This window comes from Theropithecus gelada, chromosome 3, assembly GCF_003255815.1.
Source record: "Theropithecus gelada isolate Dixy chromosome 3, Tgel_1.0, whole genome shotgun sequence".
Lineage (NCBI taxonomy): Eukaryota > Metazoa > Chordata > Mammalia > Primates > Cercopithecidae > Theropithecus > Theropithecus gelada.
The window spans coordinates 97,565,237-97,584,122 of NC_037670.1; the positions used below are offsets into that span (position 1 = coordinate 97,565,237).

Sequence of the window (18,886 nt, forward strand, 5' to 3'; positions counted from 1 at the left end):
AAGTTTGGAAAACATTGCTGTAAATGCTGATCTAATGTCAAAACTGACAATAATAGCACAATATAATCAACTGAAACTGCTGATGTTTGTTGAGTGTTTGCACGTATGAAAGTCTATAGTAAGTTTTCATGTACCTTATTTAAATTAAACATTACAACAACTTTGTAAGATTCTCTTTTTCAGCTGAAGATACTGAGGCATAGCAGGGTTAAGTAACTTCCCTAAAGTGGAACTGTGATTAAAATTGACTTCTTTTTTATGCCCAAAGTGCTACTCAAAGCACTGAATCATGGTTACTTCAGGGAATACTCTACCTGCTAGATGAGGATGATTCATCGCTGACTCTTATAAGAACCCTGTTAAGATAGCTGTGCTGGATATGATTCATTTTACAAGTAAGCTAAGTCAGTGGAAAATGTAATATAGTCCTGGGATTGATCTCATTTTAGTAAAATATTTTGCTTTTTCATTGAATGACAACATTATAAAGATAATTCTACCTGAAGATTTAGAAATAAAGTCTGTACAAATCTAATATATGTTCATGAAAAACTCAAGGCCACAGTACTCACCAGTAACATCTCTGCCAACAATGAAATGCCTGGCATGAAAAAAGAGTGAGATAAATATTTGTGAGTGAATACAACCTAATAGAGACTGATTCAATGTAATTCTTTTTTATGCAACCATTCACCTTTGAAGTGGGTCCATTCTATTGTGTGTGTGTGTGTGTGTGTGTGTGTGTGTGTGTGTACTCCATGCCTAACACTAAATAGATAGTGAATGGATGGAATAATATATTTATTTTAGAGAAATTTGAAAGTTTACTATTTTGTGACTTTAATATATTAGGTTTTCCTACATTGAGTCTAGACTGAACATTTTAATAGGTTCTGAAGAGTTTTGATTGTCTAGCAAAGCATTGTTTACAATACAGCAAAGGTATGGAACAATAATTCTCCAAGGCGTTTTCTTGACCTTTCTTCCTCCATTGTGTTTGGCCCTTTCCTTTGCAGTTCTGTTCTCAATTTGCTAGTCCAAAAATGTATTATGGCATTAGTGTGGTTCCGCTCAAAATTGACTCAGCTTTGTTGAATGCTATTCTTTTTACATTTGTCAAAAAATATTTCAAGAAAACACTATAACTAAAAAATGGTCTGTTTATTGTAGAAAATGTTTATGCATATATTTCCATTGTGTTGCTCAGGATCCCCCAGAAAAAGATATGTGTAAAAATAATTATTTTAGACATAGTTTTATATATGAGTAGGGAATTTAATGTAATATGAACGAACAAAATAGTAGTTTGGTAATAGTGAGTGGGAGGATATTTAGAAATTATTCCATATTTTTGTTGTAAGTAAGGAATTAAAATAAAAATGATGTTAAGACACTAAAATGTGTTTCAAAAGGCTGGTATAAAAACTCAAAAAAACATGGAACACCATGTTGTAAAAGGACAGGGTCCATGATAGAAATACTTCAAACAAATGATCAATCCATAATTGTAATAGTTACCCACTAAAATCTTATGTCACTTTGTAGAATTATATTTTCCCAGCAATTATCATATAGCCACAACTTTAAAGGCATCATTTTAACTTATGACCACCAATGAGAAAGAGCTGACTAAAGTCTCTCATGTTCCAAAATCTACTTATAATTTGTGTCTCATCTGTCACTTTCTGTTTTCACTTTTAATTTACTGAGTCTTTTAAGCAAGAATAGTAGCATAATAGTCTCTCTTATATTCTTATAACACTTCATAATTAGAAAAGTAAGTCAATACTCAGTAAAATCCTGTGAAAAATCAGGGAAGCTATTCTTCTCATTTTATAAATACAGAAACAAAATCAAATTGACCTCTTGAGGCAAAATAATTTGTGTTGAACTGGGACAACCTAGTCTGCTTGTTCCTTCTGCAGAGTTTTATTTCCTTCATTTTACCGGTCCCTTTATGTCCCAAGTTACAGTAATTGCAATGTGTATGCAGTATATCATCCTTAGTCTATTCACATTTAACTAATGACACTTTTTTTTTTTTTTTTTTTTTTTTTTTTTTGAGACGGAGTCTCGCTGTGTCGCCCAGGCTGGAGTGCAGTGGCGCGATCTCGGCTCACTGCAAGCTCCGCCTCCCGGGTTCACGCCATTCTCCCGCCTCAGCCTCCGAGTAGCTGGGACTACAGGCGCCCGCCACCACGCCCGGCTAGTTTTTTTTGTATTTTTAGTAGAGACGGGGTTTCACCATGTTAGCCAGGATGGTCTCGATCTCCTGACCTCGTGATCCACCCGCCTCGGCCTCCCAAAGTGCTGGGATTACAGGCTTGAGCCACCGCGCCCGGCTACACTTTTATTTTCTGTAAAATAGCTTTAAGTTTTTGAATTAACAGTATCACTTTATCCAAAGCTGGTTTTCATAAACAACTTGAAAAATATTTTCTCTGCTGCTTTTAGTCAGTAGTCATTTTTATTTGAAAGGGTCTAATTTAAAACCCAGATCAAATAATATGTTCTACCATCTTGGAGGAAAGAAAATTATCACAGAAACAATAGATATATTAAGGAGAAGTGGCCTAACCAAGTATTTTTTTTTTTTCTGAATTATTGGGATAAAAACAATAAGAATCTTAGGACAGAAAATTAAATGCAATTCTGTTCTCTGTTATAGGAATATCACTCCGTTATACAGGAAATTAAACAGTTACCTAGTAATATAGATTACTGAAGCTCCAATTCATTTCTTTAAGTAAATTCATATTCTAATATGTCAGATATAGAAATCATTTTTTAAAATACCTTGAATTTGCTACCTATAAGCATGAGTGAGTCATTTAAAATTTCAGTTTCCAAATATCAGATCCAGAAAGTGAATACAAATTTTTTAAAAGCCAAGAAATTCCACTCATCTGACTTAAAATGTAAATCAACATCTTCTAGATTCATATTAGCAGAGGATCTTATGTACTATTTCATTGATATACTTACCTGGAGATTGCAGCATATATTAACCTTGTTAAATTATATTTTTGAATATATGAAAATGAAAAAGAAAATGTGTTGTAATGCAAATGGATAATGCAATATCTGATTGTTTTTGGCCTGTGTCATGGGAAAAAATGAGAAATCAATCAAATTAAGTGCACACTTTAATCTTATCGTTTTATAAGGAAAAAGAAAAATTATTGTCCCTGAAATGTGGAGATTTCACATCTTTCCAATACTCTGTATCATTTGAGCTTCTTCCCAGCAGTTGATATGTTTTTTTTATCTTTGTTTTAATAATAAAATTATTATTATCATCATATCGTCATCATCATCATTATTTGGAGTAAAAGAGATGTGAGGTGTTGATACCGGCTCACACCTTTTTTTTATGACTAGAAAGGAGAAAATATGTTCTTTGAATGTTTGTAGTGTTTATGTCATCAGTACCTATGTTGCCAAGTCTTATTGAAAACAGCTGGGTGCCTGCTGCCTGCCTCTCCCTTTGTTAGAACTGTTGCCAGAACAGGTAGTCAAAAATGGAAAGTAAGGGAAAATTCAGGCATCTGAGGTGTCTCTCAGGAAAGCAGCTGTGGCTTCCTTAGGAAGCAGTCATTGTTTCCCACCAGTCAAGACTCTGTATACCCTTGGGTCCAGTTCTGGAATGGCTGGTCCTGCAGTTTATGACTTCAGACTTAGGCGAGAAACCATTTGGGCAGTCCCATCTCTGGCAGAACACTGAGAGAAATCCCCCAAGCTGCAAGCCATATGTGGGTTGCTGGCCTTCTATTAGCCTGTGCTGGGAGGTTCCCATTTACTGGGGCTCTAATCATCCCTTTGACATAAACAAAAACAATACGAAAGAATCTTTTCAAAACATATCTTTTCAAGATAGGCTGTCTTATTTTTAAAACCAGACATCACTATGGTTTCTGTAAACATGGCATGTTTTCCCTAAAAATGAACTCATTTTTAAGAGAATTTTTTTGTTTCCCACATAGTAGATAAAGTCAAATAATTTGTTTAACAGCACACTAAAAATCCTGGATAAGCTGTATTGAATGCTATTCCGCATTTGTAAACACATGTTCTTCCAGATTGAAGTTTTTGTACGTCAAGTATTGAAAACTGTTAGCCATGTGGGATGCCTTGGACTCTTTATTTATGTCAGAGAAATGCGAGAAGTATGTGTTGCTCTTTGGAATACACTGAAAATCGGTGTGCTGTGGTAAGAGGATTGGGGAGGAAATGGGCGCCGCCGCCAGTCATTTAGCACAAAAATGACCTTTTGGTAAAAGATTAGGACTGAATTATTTTCTTGATAATTTTTTATGGAAACAAACCTCTGGTTTTAAAATGTAAATGCTTTAAATTTTAGCAGTCAGTAGTAAAAGGTATTAGAAAGGTGTAGTACTTTGAATTTAGATTAAATGCCGTGTTTCTCATCATTCAAGAGAGTTCTGTTAGGACACTTAAGGACTATGATGAATCCAGCAACATCTTATTCAAAAATCTTCTGTTTTAAAACATGCTGGATATGAGGCAAACAATTTTGTGCCAATGTTAGGCATACGCAGAAATATTAAATGAAATTGTAGTTGCAGCTAGAACTTATTTACAGAAATATAAGAGTAAAATAAGAAAGTTAATGAAAGAATTTTTAGATTCACAGAACTATCTTATACTTCAAAAAATAGTGCTGTCATAGCTTTCAGAGTATGGGGTCAGGATATTTTGAATGGTTTGCCCATCACTAATTTTAATGAGTAAAAAGTCTCAACAGAGAGTCAAGCTAGGTATAATGTTCATCAGATGCCTTGTTATTTTTCTGCTCTTGTTTTATTCCCAACTTTATAAAAACTAAAACAGATCGTTCTTAAAAGTTTTTTATAGCCCTGATTTTTTTAAAAAAATTTCTTCTCACATCCGTAAAAAGTAAAAAACATGAGGTTCCATGGTGAGCACCAGAGGAAGATTATTGGTGGGAAAAGATTATTTCTCTAAAGTACACCTTTACTAAGATACTTTTGCCAACACGATGGTCAGTGTTCTTCCAAACGTTTCTTCTCACAAATGATATTTGGTCCTTTATTAATCTGACCTTATTGCAACTCTATCTCTATGTATCCTTACTGTTTCTCCCCTGTAGTGTTTAAGAAAAAGTCCAAAACGTCACTCTTCTCTAGCATTAAGAACTTGGATGATTAGAAAAATACAAATTCAAGCTTCAATTTAAACAAGGCACATCTTCTGGACACCCCATGAATATATTAATGATTTATATCACAGACATAATTTGTGATTCATGATTTATAAATCACAGACATAATCAAGTATGGTTGCCTCTAAGTTTTCTCTGCTTGTTAGTTGTGGTAAATCTATTTTCCATTTTATTTGTTTGTTTATTTATTTATTTATTTAACTTTATTTTTTTGACACAGAGTATCACACTGTCGCCAAGGCTGGAGTGCAGTGGCGCGATCTCAGCTCACTGCCAGCTCCGCCTCCTGGATTCACGCCATTCTCCTGCCTCAGTCCCCTGAGTAGCTGGGACTACAGGTGCCTGCCACCATGCCTGGCTAATTTTTTGTATTTTTAATAGAGACAGGGTTTCACCGTGTTAGCCAGATTGGTCTCGATCTCCTGACCTCGTGATCTGCCCGCCTTGGCCTCCCAAAGTGCTGGGATTACAGGCGTGAGCCACCGCCCCTGGCCTATTTTCACATTATGCTAGTGTCTATATACCTGACCTTTTGACAAACTTAAACTAAAAATATAATAATCTAAGCTGGAGAAAATAGAGAAGTTGGGTCAGAACATCAAGAGTATGTGTATCAAAATATTTAGAAATTCTCCAGGAAAACAATGTAAATAGAAGTGTGTCAGTGTTTATAAGGAAAGGCAAGAATCGAGTAGTTATTCAAAGACAATTTAAAAATCCACATTATTGGATTGTCTTTCTCTTAGAACAAGGGTTGGTAATATTGTAATTTTTAAAGCCATCTATCTCATAAAAACACTTTATTCATAACTTCCAAATCAAAGATGAAAAATTCACAAATGTTTTTGAGAAATGTAGCATCTATTTTCACTTTATGCTAACTATGGTTTATACAATTTTAACCAGATGGGTTTACATGTACGGTAGCTAATTCATGCCAACTGTATTAAAGTATATTCTCTGAATTATGGCTAGGCTTTGGAGACCTCTAAGTGATCTCTAATCTTTTTACTAATATTTATGGTTTTCAAATGTTATCATGAGAGTTTAAATGTGGTCTGGATGAACAATAGGCTTCTCTTCCGTAGTATTGTCCAAAAGGATGCACACTTTCTTAGGCAGTTTAGACCTTTAGAAGTGAGTAAATAATCGTATATAATTAGGGAACTGAAATAATGGTTGAAATTAAAGATTATGCATTTGCTGTGTAAATTGACCTAGTACTTTTTGTTACTCTAATTATAAGTGTCTTTTGCCCCCATTGAATAGTAAAATCTGATGTTTCCATTTTTGGAGTTCAGCTGAAGCAGTGAAAACTCTGTTTTAATGTGTATTTTGTATTTATCTTTTTAAAACTTGATTGCGTTATGTTTAGTATTTTCTCCTGTTTGAAAATTATAACAGTAGATATTAATTGATTGAATGATATTCTTTTCAATAAGGTGTGCAACAAGCACACAAATACCTCTTCTGATACTATTGATATTCTTTTCAATAAGGTGCTATTATCACATGGTCATTCACATGAACTTTCTTTTTACATTGTTTTTCATCAGCTAAGAACTGTGATATATATTTATAAACTAATGTAATACTGTTTGATTTAAAATTTATATAGGAAAAAACATTAAAAGATCTCATATTAAACATAGCTGTGATTGTGTTCTCTCTTGAATGGGGTATAGAAATAAGCACAACGGGATAATGCAAGATTTCCAAGGAATAGATGCAGTATTTGGAAATTATTTCTCTAACATTTTCTTTGCCTTTTTCTGAACATGAATAAATATTTTGGTGATATATAGAATATTTTCAAAGCGAAAGTCAACAATTCTCAATTTCTTATAAGTTGGCATTTGTGAAATTGGGTTCTTGCAAAATTCTAGAAAAAAAATCTATAATTATCTAATATATTTCTGATGTTTCCAGTTCATAAAGAGCTACAGTACATTTGGCTCTAATTTCTATTCCAGTTCCATTGTGCTTACTTGTCTTCTTGCGCTCATAGGAAATAGAGATATTTTGGTGCAATCCAGGTTTGATCTCTTTTTGGGTTCTTATCTGTACAGCAGACAATGATCATCTCAAAAAAACAAAACATTGTGTTAAAAAGTGTATTTAACACAGGGTTAGTTTTAGTTTTCTTTAAATAATTTAGGAAAAAAATACTGCATATTTAATGTGTTTCCTTTAAATCAATTCTTACTGTTGCGATTGTTATCGTTCTCTTAAATAATTAACTGTTTTTTTGTTTTTTTGGGTTTTTTTTTTTTGAGACAGAGTCTTGTTTTGTCCCCCAGGCTGGAGTGCAGTGGCACGATTTGGGCTCACTGCAACCTCCGTCTCCCGGATTCACGCCAATCTCCTGCCTCAGCCTCCCGAGTAGCTGGGACTACAGGTGCCCACTACCATGCCCAGCTAGTTTTTTGTATTTTCGGTAGAGACGGGGTTTCACCGCGTTAGCCAGGATGGTGTCTATCTCCTAACCACGTGATCCGCCCGCCTCGGCCTCCCAAAGTGCTGGGATGACAGGCGTGAGCCACCACGCCCGGCTAGTTAACTGACATTTTATAAACCTCACTGATATTACAGAAATAATTTTTCAGAAAAATGTAGTCTTACATGAAAAAATGCTCATCATCACTGGCCATCAGAGAAATGCAAATCAAAACCACAATGGGATACCATCTCACACCAGTTAGAATGGCAATCATTAAAAAGTCAGGAAACAACAGGTGCTGGAGAGGATGTGGAGAAATTGGAACACTTTTACACTGTTGGTGGGATTGTAAACTAGTTCAACAATTATGGAAAACAGTATGGCGATTCCTCAAGGATCTAGAACTAGATGTACCATATGACCCAGCCATCCCATTACTGGGTATATACCCAAAGGATTATAAATCATGCTGCTATAAAGACACATGCACACGTATGTTTATTGAGGCACTATTCACAATAGCAAAGACTTGGAATCAACCCAAATGTCCATCAGTGACAGACTGGATTAAGAAAATGTGGCACATATACACCATGGAATACTATGCAGCCATAAAAAAGAATGAGTTTGTGTCCTTTGTAGCGACATGGATGCAGCTGGAAACCATCATTCTCAGCAAACTATCGCAAGAACAGAAAACCAAATATCGCATGTTCTCACTCATAGGTGGGAACTGAACAATGAGATCACTTGGACTCAGGAAGGGGAACATCACACACCGGGGCCTATCATGGGGAGGGGGGAGGAGGATTGCATTGGGAGTTATACCTGATGTAAATGACAAGTTGATGGGTGCTGACGAGTTGATGGGTGCAGCACACCAACATGGCACAAGTATACATATGTAACAAATCTGCACGTTATGCACGTGTACCCTAGAACTTAAAGTATTATAATAATAATAATAATAATAATAATAAAAGAAAAATGTAGTCTTCTATTTAGGGCCAGTGCATACATTTGTTTAGAATACAAAATAGTTATTCTAATATTCTAATTTTTAAAAAGTTTTAGGGAAATTTTAGGAAATAAGTATATAAACCTATATTTGACTAAAAACATATAATTGACTAAATAGTAATAACCTTTCAATTTGTTGTAAAGTGACTAAGTCTGTCACTTTTATACTTAAAATAACTCAAATTTCTTCCTTGACAAAGTAGAGTAAGTGACTTTATCATTCAGCAAAATGGCCTAGCTCATTTAACATGTTTATTCATCCTATTAGTCATTCACAGATATATACATAGTCACACCACTTCTGGCAATACACATAAAATTAAATAAGCTATATATCAGTGAATGTTTTCTATTTTGATCTTTGTGACAATAAATACATGTTTGGGAGACAAAAAATTTTAGCACTTTCAAAGATTTTATTTCTCTTGTGAATAATTATTCAAGTACATTAAAGCTTTCATTTTACTTGTAAGCTTATCTAAAGGCTAAATTATTTGAAAAGTCTTATTTCATCACTTCCACAAAGGCTATGGGAAGTTCCTAGATAGTTGCAGTTGGAACTTTCCACTGGACAAGGTGATATATATATATCATATATATATATATATTTTTTTTCCTCTCTCTCTCTTCTGGTTGCTTCTTGATAAATATAGTAAGTGGATTGAAACCAGAAGAGACAGATATGTACATAGGTGTAAGTCAAATCCACCCGATTTCTTTGTAATTTGAAAGTTTGCAATTTGAGAGCATGCAACAAGTACACAAATACCTCTTCTGATACTATTCTCTCTCCTTTAAGATTAGATGCTTGATTTGCTCATCATTAGAGCCATTTGAATAAGGCCTCTTAAAACACAGACATAAACCTGGGCGAGACGGTATGTCCCTATAGGCCCAACTAGGGAGGCTGAGATGGGAGGAGTGCTTGAGCCCAGGAGTTCAAGTCCAGTTTGGGAAAGACCTTGTCTCTTAAAACAAAAGCAACACACACACACACACACACACACACACACACACACCTGAGAGGAGCAGCAGAATAAAACACCAGTCCCCATTAGGATTTTAATATGGATTACTGACAGATTAGCCACCTGCCAATTGATGAACTTTTTGGAAAGGCCTGGTGGAAACATGACAGCATCTGTAGAGGCCAAAGTTCAGGCATCAGAGTTGAGGTTCCTGGGAAGTCAAGGAAATAGCCTGAAGACAAGGACCACTAATGATGTGTTAGCACAAGGAGGGCTTGACACTAAGAATGAACTTCCTCTGCTTTGTGCTTAGAATCCATCTGTTAAAATCATGGGACTTGCCTAGAACTAGGATAAAATAAGTGTGCATTGAGTTTGTATGTAGCCGGAAACATCATATCTGTAGATTAGAGACAAATATTGCAAAATAAAAAGTCTACAGTTTTCATCTATTTTTCCACTAGCCTAAGTAGGAATTCTGTCTTTATTTTAAAAATATTTGAGAAATGTGTTAATGAACTATCAAGTAAAGTAACATATTTAATCTAATCAACTAAGGAGACCTAAAATAAATGGGTTAATACAAAAATCAAGAGAACAGTTGGAAAAGGAAAAATGTAAGTGGAGTGACTACAGTAATCAGGTGGTTATATTGACACTATGTTAAATAATTTTCTGACTTAAATTTGTATGTGCAATATGTATTTGAATCTATTATACATTGTATATAATATTTATATATAAACATATATTCTAAAATATAAAATTAACTCTGTTTTCTTCTACTGAAATATTTTCTAACGGAATGGTATTTCAGAGTCACATATTTTTAGAAGGACACATTTATTTTATTTTATTTCTATGATCCTTTGCCAATCTGGATTTTATTATATATAAAAATTCCAAATTAGTTCTTAAAATATTGATTGTGAAAAGGTCTCAGAAGCCTAGCAGTTACTGCCACAAGAAAAAAAAAATAACTAGGAAAATCTAGGTGATGACTACAGAAAAGGAAATTAATTCACTATGGATGTTCATATTCTTTGAAATGGTTTCCCAGGTTTTGCAGTTAGATTTTCTTGGGGTTACTAGATAAATGTAAAAGTTTATTCTAGCTCTGATATGTAGTAGTTTTGTGATTCCCTGGTAAAAACCACATGAATTTTGAGTTCCCACTGTCTCATTGCCAAATTGGATACCAGTACTCCAAAGTTTGTTATGAGAATTAGATGACATAATCTAATAAAGGCATGTAGGACAATGCCGGCCTAAGCGAAGGTCTCCATTGCACATTAATATAATCTGATCCTGAGCCCTAGGCTTAACCAGTTGTACATCTCTTTGAAGGGATAACACACAGGAGCCTGAAACAAGCAAGCAAGCAAAACAAACAAACAAACAAACAAACAAACAAAATAAGACTGCAAACTTCAGCACTGCATTTTTGGTAGGAATTTAAAAGCATTTCAGATAATTGGAAAGGGGAAGATTTTTGTGATTTACTTAGAGGTAGGTGCTACAGGATAAAGGATGTGAATCAGAGTTTCAAAGGTGGAAAGATTTAGTGGAAAGTGGTGGATTAATAACAAGGCATAACTAGACGTGCAATCTTTTCCACTTCCTCTTTAGGTAAAAATGTTTAACAGTACTGGGAGTCGAGATGAAAGTATGGATAGTCTAGGGGAATTGAGAATGGAAAAGAGGAGAATTATGAGATTTATGAGAATACTCCAAAAACTTTATATACAGCTTTTGAGGTTTCACTGAAGTAATTCTCCTCAGCCTTCCCTCAGGGAGATCATCCTTGTGACTGCAGACACCAGATTCAAAACCAATAAAGACTTCTAGTGCCAAATATAGTTTCAATTCCACCACCCTGCACAACACAAGGTATCTGTTAATTGCTTGTTGAATATTCTGGATCTAAAGTAAATTATTTACTCTGATATTATAGATTTATCATCTCTGTCTCACTTGAAAAGCTATCTTCTCAGCGCCCCTCTCAGCATTAACCCATTTTCATGGACAAATGCAACTCATGGCACAAGTCTAAGAGTTTTAACAAATACTCCCCCCAGCACAGTATTATTTTACCTGGCACCATCAGAAGAAATCCCATGAGGTCATTTCTCTTGAATTACAGTCAAAAGAAACAAAATCAAAACCAGCCTTTAAATACATTGTATTTGACTTCTGAGGCAACTCCAAAATGTTAATATTATTCTTGACTTCTCCTTCAATAAAACTGCTGATTTTATTTTTAATATTTTTTCATATCGTGAGTGTTATAGGCTAAAAGGAATGCATGAATTCCAAGAAGTCCATCAAACTGGCTAATGTGAAAGATGATGGTTCTCTAGAAAGATCCAGGAGGTTCATATGAAACTGAACAACCCACTCATAAATCTAAACATTCTTGTTTGGGAGGATTGTTGTTGTTGGTGTTGGTGTTGTTTTGCTTGTTAGTATTTTGCTTGTTGGCAGTGTTTTTTTCCTCATTCATGTTTTAATAGCAAAATCAGCACAGTTGAAGGTATTTTCTGTGAATTAACAGCTGTCCTTAGTTAACAGTCTTGACTTCACCAGAGTTCCCCACCCCAGAATGCTCCCATGCCTTCATCTTCTTATTTAAATGTTCTCTCTTTGTATATTTCAGTGAATCTTCCAGGTATAGTGATATTCTTCTTGGGGCGAGGCATCTGGTCGTATTTTAACAGTATGGAGGGGAAGTACACACATATATGAAAAAATATAGAGAAACTCCTGCACAGCTATCCCAATAACTCTGGTTGTTTTGGTATTGTTTTCTTTCATCCTCATTCCAGTACCCAACCACCTAAAATGGTGATCAGGAAAGCAATCCTATAGTTTTAATTATCAGTGCCTAGGTAAGAGCAAAGGGAAGGGTTTGCTTTTGGGAAATCTGATGGTGCAAAGACCATGACCGGTGCCTGGATTGAACAAACTCAATGAACTTTGAGGCTGCTTAATATGATTTAGTTAAGTCTTCAGTGTGAAATAAATTTGCAGTTACATTTTTACACGTGATAAAATCAAAAGACTATGGAGGTAAATCATCAGCAGTGTTTAGAATTTAATTCACGTTGGACAAAATTCATAGTAAGCTAGATCATATTGCCTTGGAGGGATTCTTTAACAGTGTTTTTATTTCTCCTATTCCAAAGGTTTCTTAACTTATGTAAGCAATTAGATCATTTAATATAATACATACACCATGCTGTATCTCCAAATGTCAGAAGAAATATTTGAATATCTATCTAGCCCCATTCCTTGAAATGACCTAGATTTGTGAATATAAGAAACAAGCCACAGAAATAAAACTTTTTAACTCCAGCTCCTGTCTTCACAAACCCTGTTTTAAGTAAAATTGGCTAAGTTCTATCAGTGAGCAATTGCTAGATTTAATTTAAATAACTTGACTGCCTAAAATATCCATGTTCATTTTCCTCTAGGGAAATATTTTTAATTCAGTTGAGCAATAGTATTGATTCACTTCTAACTTTTTTTTTCTCTTTGTGTTTTTTTTTCTTCAGATTGTTTTCTCCATTTGCATTGCTTTCTGGGGAGTTAGAAGCATGAAACAACTCACGTCTGGCCCCTGGAAATAACCTGAATTTGTACATAATTCTCTTCTTTTAATGAGTTGTCCACAAGCACATTAAAATGTAATTATCTTATATAATGCTTATATGAACTATTTCTTTAATGAAAGATAAAATTACTTATTTATTATTGTTTGCTTTTCACATTTTTAAATTTTCTATTAAAAATTAAAGTCACTTGTGGTTACTTTCCCCCTTTATTACTACAATTAAAAAAATATTTCAAATATAATCATGTTATATTAACTGACAGCCTATAAGACAATAAGTATAAAAAGAAGGGATGAAACTTAAAAACAGTAAAAACAAGAAGGAATATTGCCTTTGCATCGATTTGAAAACAATGTTTCCTTTGATGTCTGCTAAAATTATGCATAGATACATATTTGTAGTCATAAAAATGTATTACATTGGTTGTCTTCCTAAGGCCACATTTACTTTTGCAAACCATATAACCTAAGAAGCTGCATTCCAGAAAAAGACATCACTGAGGCCAGATACAGTGGCTCACGCCTGTAATCCCAGCACTTTTTGGGGCCGAGGCAGGCAGATCACTAGGTCAAGAGATCGAGACCATCCTGGCCAACATGGTGAAGTCCTGTCTCTCCTAAAAATATAAAAATTAGCTGGGCATGGTGGCACACATCTGCAGCCCCAGCTACTCTGGAGGCTGAGGTAGGAGAATTGCTTGAACACAGGAGGCAGAGGTTGCAGTGCGTGGAGATCTTGCCACTGCACTCCTGCCTGGGCGACAGAGCAAGACTCCATCTCAAAAAAAAAAAAGAAAAAGAAAAAGAAAAAAAAGACATCACTGAAGGAAAAATGAATAGAATTTGACAGAATTAGTTTTTTCAACAGGTTACCTTGTCATAGACTTCTCTAATGTGCTTGGTCAATTTGTTTTGGCAGACTGAGCAGCATGCAGCAATTCTGCATTACTTAAAATTGTCAGAACAATGTTAATTCTCTAAATAAAATGACCCAAGGTGTTGTGTATACATTGTTCATTGGGATTGTAAAAATCCGCCAAGTGTTTCATTAGGAGGGAACTGATAGAGATAAGCAGGATGAAGTCCAAAGAAGGAGGGCTGGAAAAAGTTAAAAAAAAATTCTTTATTTTTCATTTATCCAATATTTCTTGAAATCAAGTTAAAATTTAGTAATTTAAATAACCAAAGACACATGTACTAAAAAAACTAATGCCGTTCTTCATTGAGCTTTGCCTATATTTATCACTAGGTTAAAGAGCCTTACTAGTAGATAATCTCATATTAGAAATATGTTATTTAACCTTTGAATGGACAAAAATATGGAGTATTAAAAGAATCAGACTGCAGGTGTCTATGTGAACTCAGGATACAGAATTGAAGCACATTTAGTTTTCAAACTGGAACAGTAGAGGAAGATTAAATTTGGCATGATGAAAAAGCAACAAATTCTATCTCAAGTATCAGAAGTGGGTTTGGCTTTGCTTCATTCTTTTTATACTTCTTAATTTAACACATGGTTATAGAAAATAAGTAAGCCTATAACAAATATTAAATCCTGCTTTTGTCCTTTACCAACAATTTTTGCAGAATTTTGTATATACAGAATCATGTTACAGTAGGGAGCCCTCTGCTGGCTTGAAATTATGAAATTTAAGCCATAAACATTCTCAAGACCCTGATTCTACATTCTAGAGACTTTTCAGAGTGTAAAATGCATTCTTCAGTAATGGCAAAGAAAAGAGACTTTTTGCTAATCTTTACCTAGTTGTTTAGTATGTCAAAAGAGCTTAATGGTTCCCCAAGGAATGACATGTAAATATGTGTAGATGCTTTAATATATGTGAATTTATACGATTAGCCTAAAAATGAGTTTAATAATGGAAATGTTAATAAATAATTCCCCCAAATGATAAAAGATCCTTTTGTGGTGAAGTTCAGTTTTCTTTGAATAAATTGAATTCTGACTATTCTCTCTTTTCTCTCTTCGGTTTACCTCACTGTGATTGTGAATGGTTTTCTATTAGAAATACAGATATTTTCAAGATACAAATTTGTACCAGTGAAAGTGGGAGTGGTTACCAGACAGGTAATGTTCCTGGCACCTCCTATACAAAAATTATAACAGTGAGAAAATTATGACAATGAGAAATCTCACCTCACAGACTCCATCTTGCTTCTAACCTCCAAGCTGTCCTTGTTTATTCCCAGGCACAGGCCAAGCTAACTTTGGGAGGAACTTAGTTTATAGTTTGACTTTGAAACAAAAATGATAACAGCACTTTCCTAAAACAAACTCCCTTCTTGCCTGGGGCCAACGCTGCCTTTGTAGGACTAACAAATTAGCCACAAGATTAGAAAATAGGCTTAGGATTCATACAGCTAGAGGCCACAAGATTCGAACTCTCCCCAATTGCTCCTAGGGATAAATAATATCACTATTGTGAAACCTCAGATTGGTGCTGGAGATCTTTCTTAGCTCCTGCTCTCCATGGATCAGCTGGCACCACCCAGATGGATACACTGACTCATCTGGTCTTGTGGCCCCCACCCAAGAACTGACTCAGCCAAGAATAGCTTCAAGGTTCTTTGATTTTTATCTCTGACCTGATCAGTGAGCACTCTCCATTCCCTGGCCCCCTACTCACCAAATTATCCTTAAAAAACCCAGTCTCTGAATTTTCAGGGAGACTGATTTGAGTAATAATGAAACTCCAGTCTCGTATTCAGCTGGCTCTGCATGAATTGAACTCTTTCTCTATTACAATTTCCCTGTCTTGATAAATCGGCTCTATCCTGGCAGCAGGCAATGATCCCATTGGGCAATTACGTTTCTAGGGCCTCTGTGCATTATTAACCAAGGCATTTTATTCTTCACTTTATTCTTTAACCCTGCTAATATTCTAGTCCAGTTTTCTTTTGCAGAACACTAATACATGATGACAGAACATACAGCTATTATTAATGTTGTAAATTGATCTTGAGTGATACTATGTAATTTATGCTTACTGGAAGGACTTTAACTCCCTCTCTCTCTCTCTCTCTCTCTCTGCAGGGAAAGCCCTAAAAATAGGACTCGTCAATTACTCACCACTTCTAGTGGAGAGATACAAACTGACTTTGCAAATCATAAGAAGATATTTACTTTTCCTATCTACCATAAGAAAAGATAGAGGAAAGGAGCATTTGTTTATTGAGTAGTCCTCTATTAGTATTATTTGATTTAGTCTCTAGAATTCTTTGTTAGGAGCTATTAACACTACTTTATAGAAGATAATTTTGAGTCTGAGAGGGGTTAAGTAACTTGTGAGGCCCATGAAATGTAATAAGTGACCAAAATAAAATTTAAACTCCCTGAAGTTGAACATCGAAGTTCATGATGTTTCCCCATTCCACGATGTCAGACATCTGAGTAAGGCAAGCCTTTAAAAGGACAGGCCGAGGAGTTTAAGTTCAGAGTATTTTCCATTTGATTTGATGCTCCAAGATACAAAATAAAGTTATCAGGATAAGTATTTTAGTTATGAAATTAGTTGACAAGGTGAATGAGTCCAGAACTTCTAAACCTTCTAAGAATGATGATGTCATAGATTTACTTATAGGATTACCATATCTCTGGAAGACGCTACAGGGCTTGTCAGTTTTCTCAAGAGGTGCTCATTACCTTAGCTCTATTAGTTGTGTCATTTACTTCCACATCATCTTATTTCATCAAATTATCTTTGTTAAACTGAATCTAATCATCTCAGAGTCCTGATATTTAGCAATATGTGCATTCCTAATCATGAATCAGATGTTCAATTAGTTGCTAAAGTAAATAAGCCCTTGTTATATTTAATATTAACAACTTAAATGATTGTTTATTAAATACTTTCAAATTTCATTTTTACTAGTTATTGTATAATTTAATCCCTCAGTGTGGAATCTGCAATAGAATCATTAAGTGGAATTCTTTAACATAGGGTATACATTATAGCATACAGTAATAGGATTTATTCGGGAGAACAATAGAAAATAAGCTTCCTTTTTAATGTCTCTCCCATGTTCTCATAGTCATAGACTCTGGAAACCCAAGATAAAATAGCAAAAAGCAGACTAGTTTGCCTTTCAGAATCTTAAAACATTTTTGATGTTATGATTTTCAGCAACACGATGGAAGCAGCTTGGTTCTATCTTAAACCTGCCTTAATGGGAAAAAACAAAACAAAACAAAACAAAAAACAGACAATGTTCTATTCATTATTAGAACATTTTTCAAGTCTCACTCCAGTTCTGCCACCCTTTTTTCTGGACATCATAACAACTTACATTCCTTCCTCCCCAAGACACAGTTAGAAAAAATTAGCAAATTAAGCAAGCATTGATGTTTATCTCTTGCAGATTGTGCCTTCTTTTTGACATTCTACAACTCTAGCACTATTTATGTAAACATTTTCAACTACTCCAGGCACCCCAGTATCCATGAATCATAATAACTTCATTTCTTGGACATGTTCTTCCTTTGTTTTACCAGCAATAAGCCCCGAATTATAACCTGTCTTGACTTACATTACAGAAACCAGGAAGACGAAGTCTTTGCTGTATGTATCAGGATTACCAGTGGATCTTTTTAGAAACAGAAATGACTCTCTGGAACATTGAATTTAGTAAGATTGAGGACGTGCCAAATGTTCTATATTTTTCAAACTTCTGGCAATGATAAGGTGCAGAAGCTACAGCCAAACTAGAATGAAGGAGAACTTCTCTAGTCCCTCCTGTCAAATTTCAGAAATAAGCAGAAAAGTTGTGCAGTGTGAGAGAATATTGTTTCTATACCAAAGATGTTAATTAAGAGAAAGGTGATACTGATTAAATAAGCATGGATATTTAGGCATGCCACCAAAGTTTTCTGTTTCACATGGGATTATTTTGCATACATTTTAAAAGAAACAGAAACAGCCCGGCATTGTGGCTTACACCTGTAATCCCAACACTTTGGGAGGCCAAGGCGGGTGGATCACCTGAGGTCAGGAGTTCGAGACTAGCCTGATCAATATGGGGAAACCCCTTCTCTACTAAAAAAAAAAAAAAAAAAAGTACAAAAATTAGCCAGACGTGGTGGCGGTGCCTGTAATACCAGCTACTCCAGAGGCTGAGACAAGAGAATTACTTGAACCCAGGAGGCAGAGGTTGCAGTGAGCCGAGATCACACCACTGCATTCCAGCCCGGGTGACAGAGCAAGTCTCCAACAAAAAAGGAAAGGAAAGTAAAAGGAGAGGAGGGAGAGGGGAGGGGAAGGGGAAAGGGAAGGGGATGGGAAAGAGGAAGGGGAAGGGGAAGGGAACGGAAAAAGAAAGGAAAAGAAAGGAAGGGACAGAGGAAGGAAGGAAGGATGGATGGAAGGAAGGAAAATAAAGTAAAAAAGAAAAGAAAAGAGAAAGAAAGAAACTGAGCCAGAAAATGTAAAAGCTATATAAGCATTAGCAAACTGGAGAGTGAATGGAGGTAGAGCGGGGAATGGAGATGTGGTCAAAAAATATTGTCACCATAGGTCCTGTTTGCATTTGTCTGATTTTTCGTTTTTAATGGAAGATTATTAATAATGGTAATGATACCCGAATTAACAAGATATTATTTGGGCAGATCATGAGGATAAGGAAGTCCT

General features: G+C 35.1%; 1 protein-coding gene across 1 annotated transcript in view; it reads left to right on the plus strand.

The window, feature by feature from the left end:
• AGMO (alkylglycerol monooxygenase) overlaps nt 1–13,381 on the plus strand; it is a 363,147-nt gene extending 349,766 nt beyond the window's left edge. The window contains exon 13 of the mRNA XM_025380172.1: nt 13,186–13,381. Within this exon, the coding sequence (XP_025235957.1) occupies nt 13,186–13,260 (75 nt within the window). The 3' untranslated portion in view covers nt 13,261–13,381. The remainder of the gene's footprint in view (nt 1–13,185) is intronic.
• Nucleotides 13,382–18,886: the final 5,505 nt, after the last annotated feature.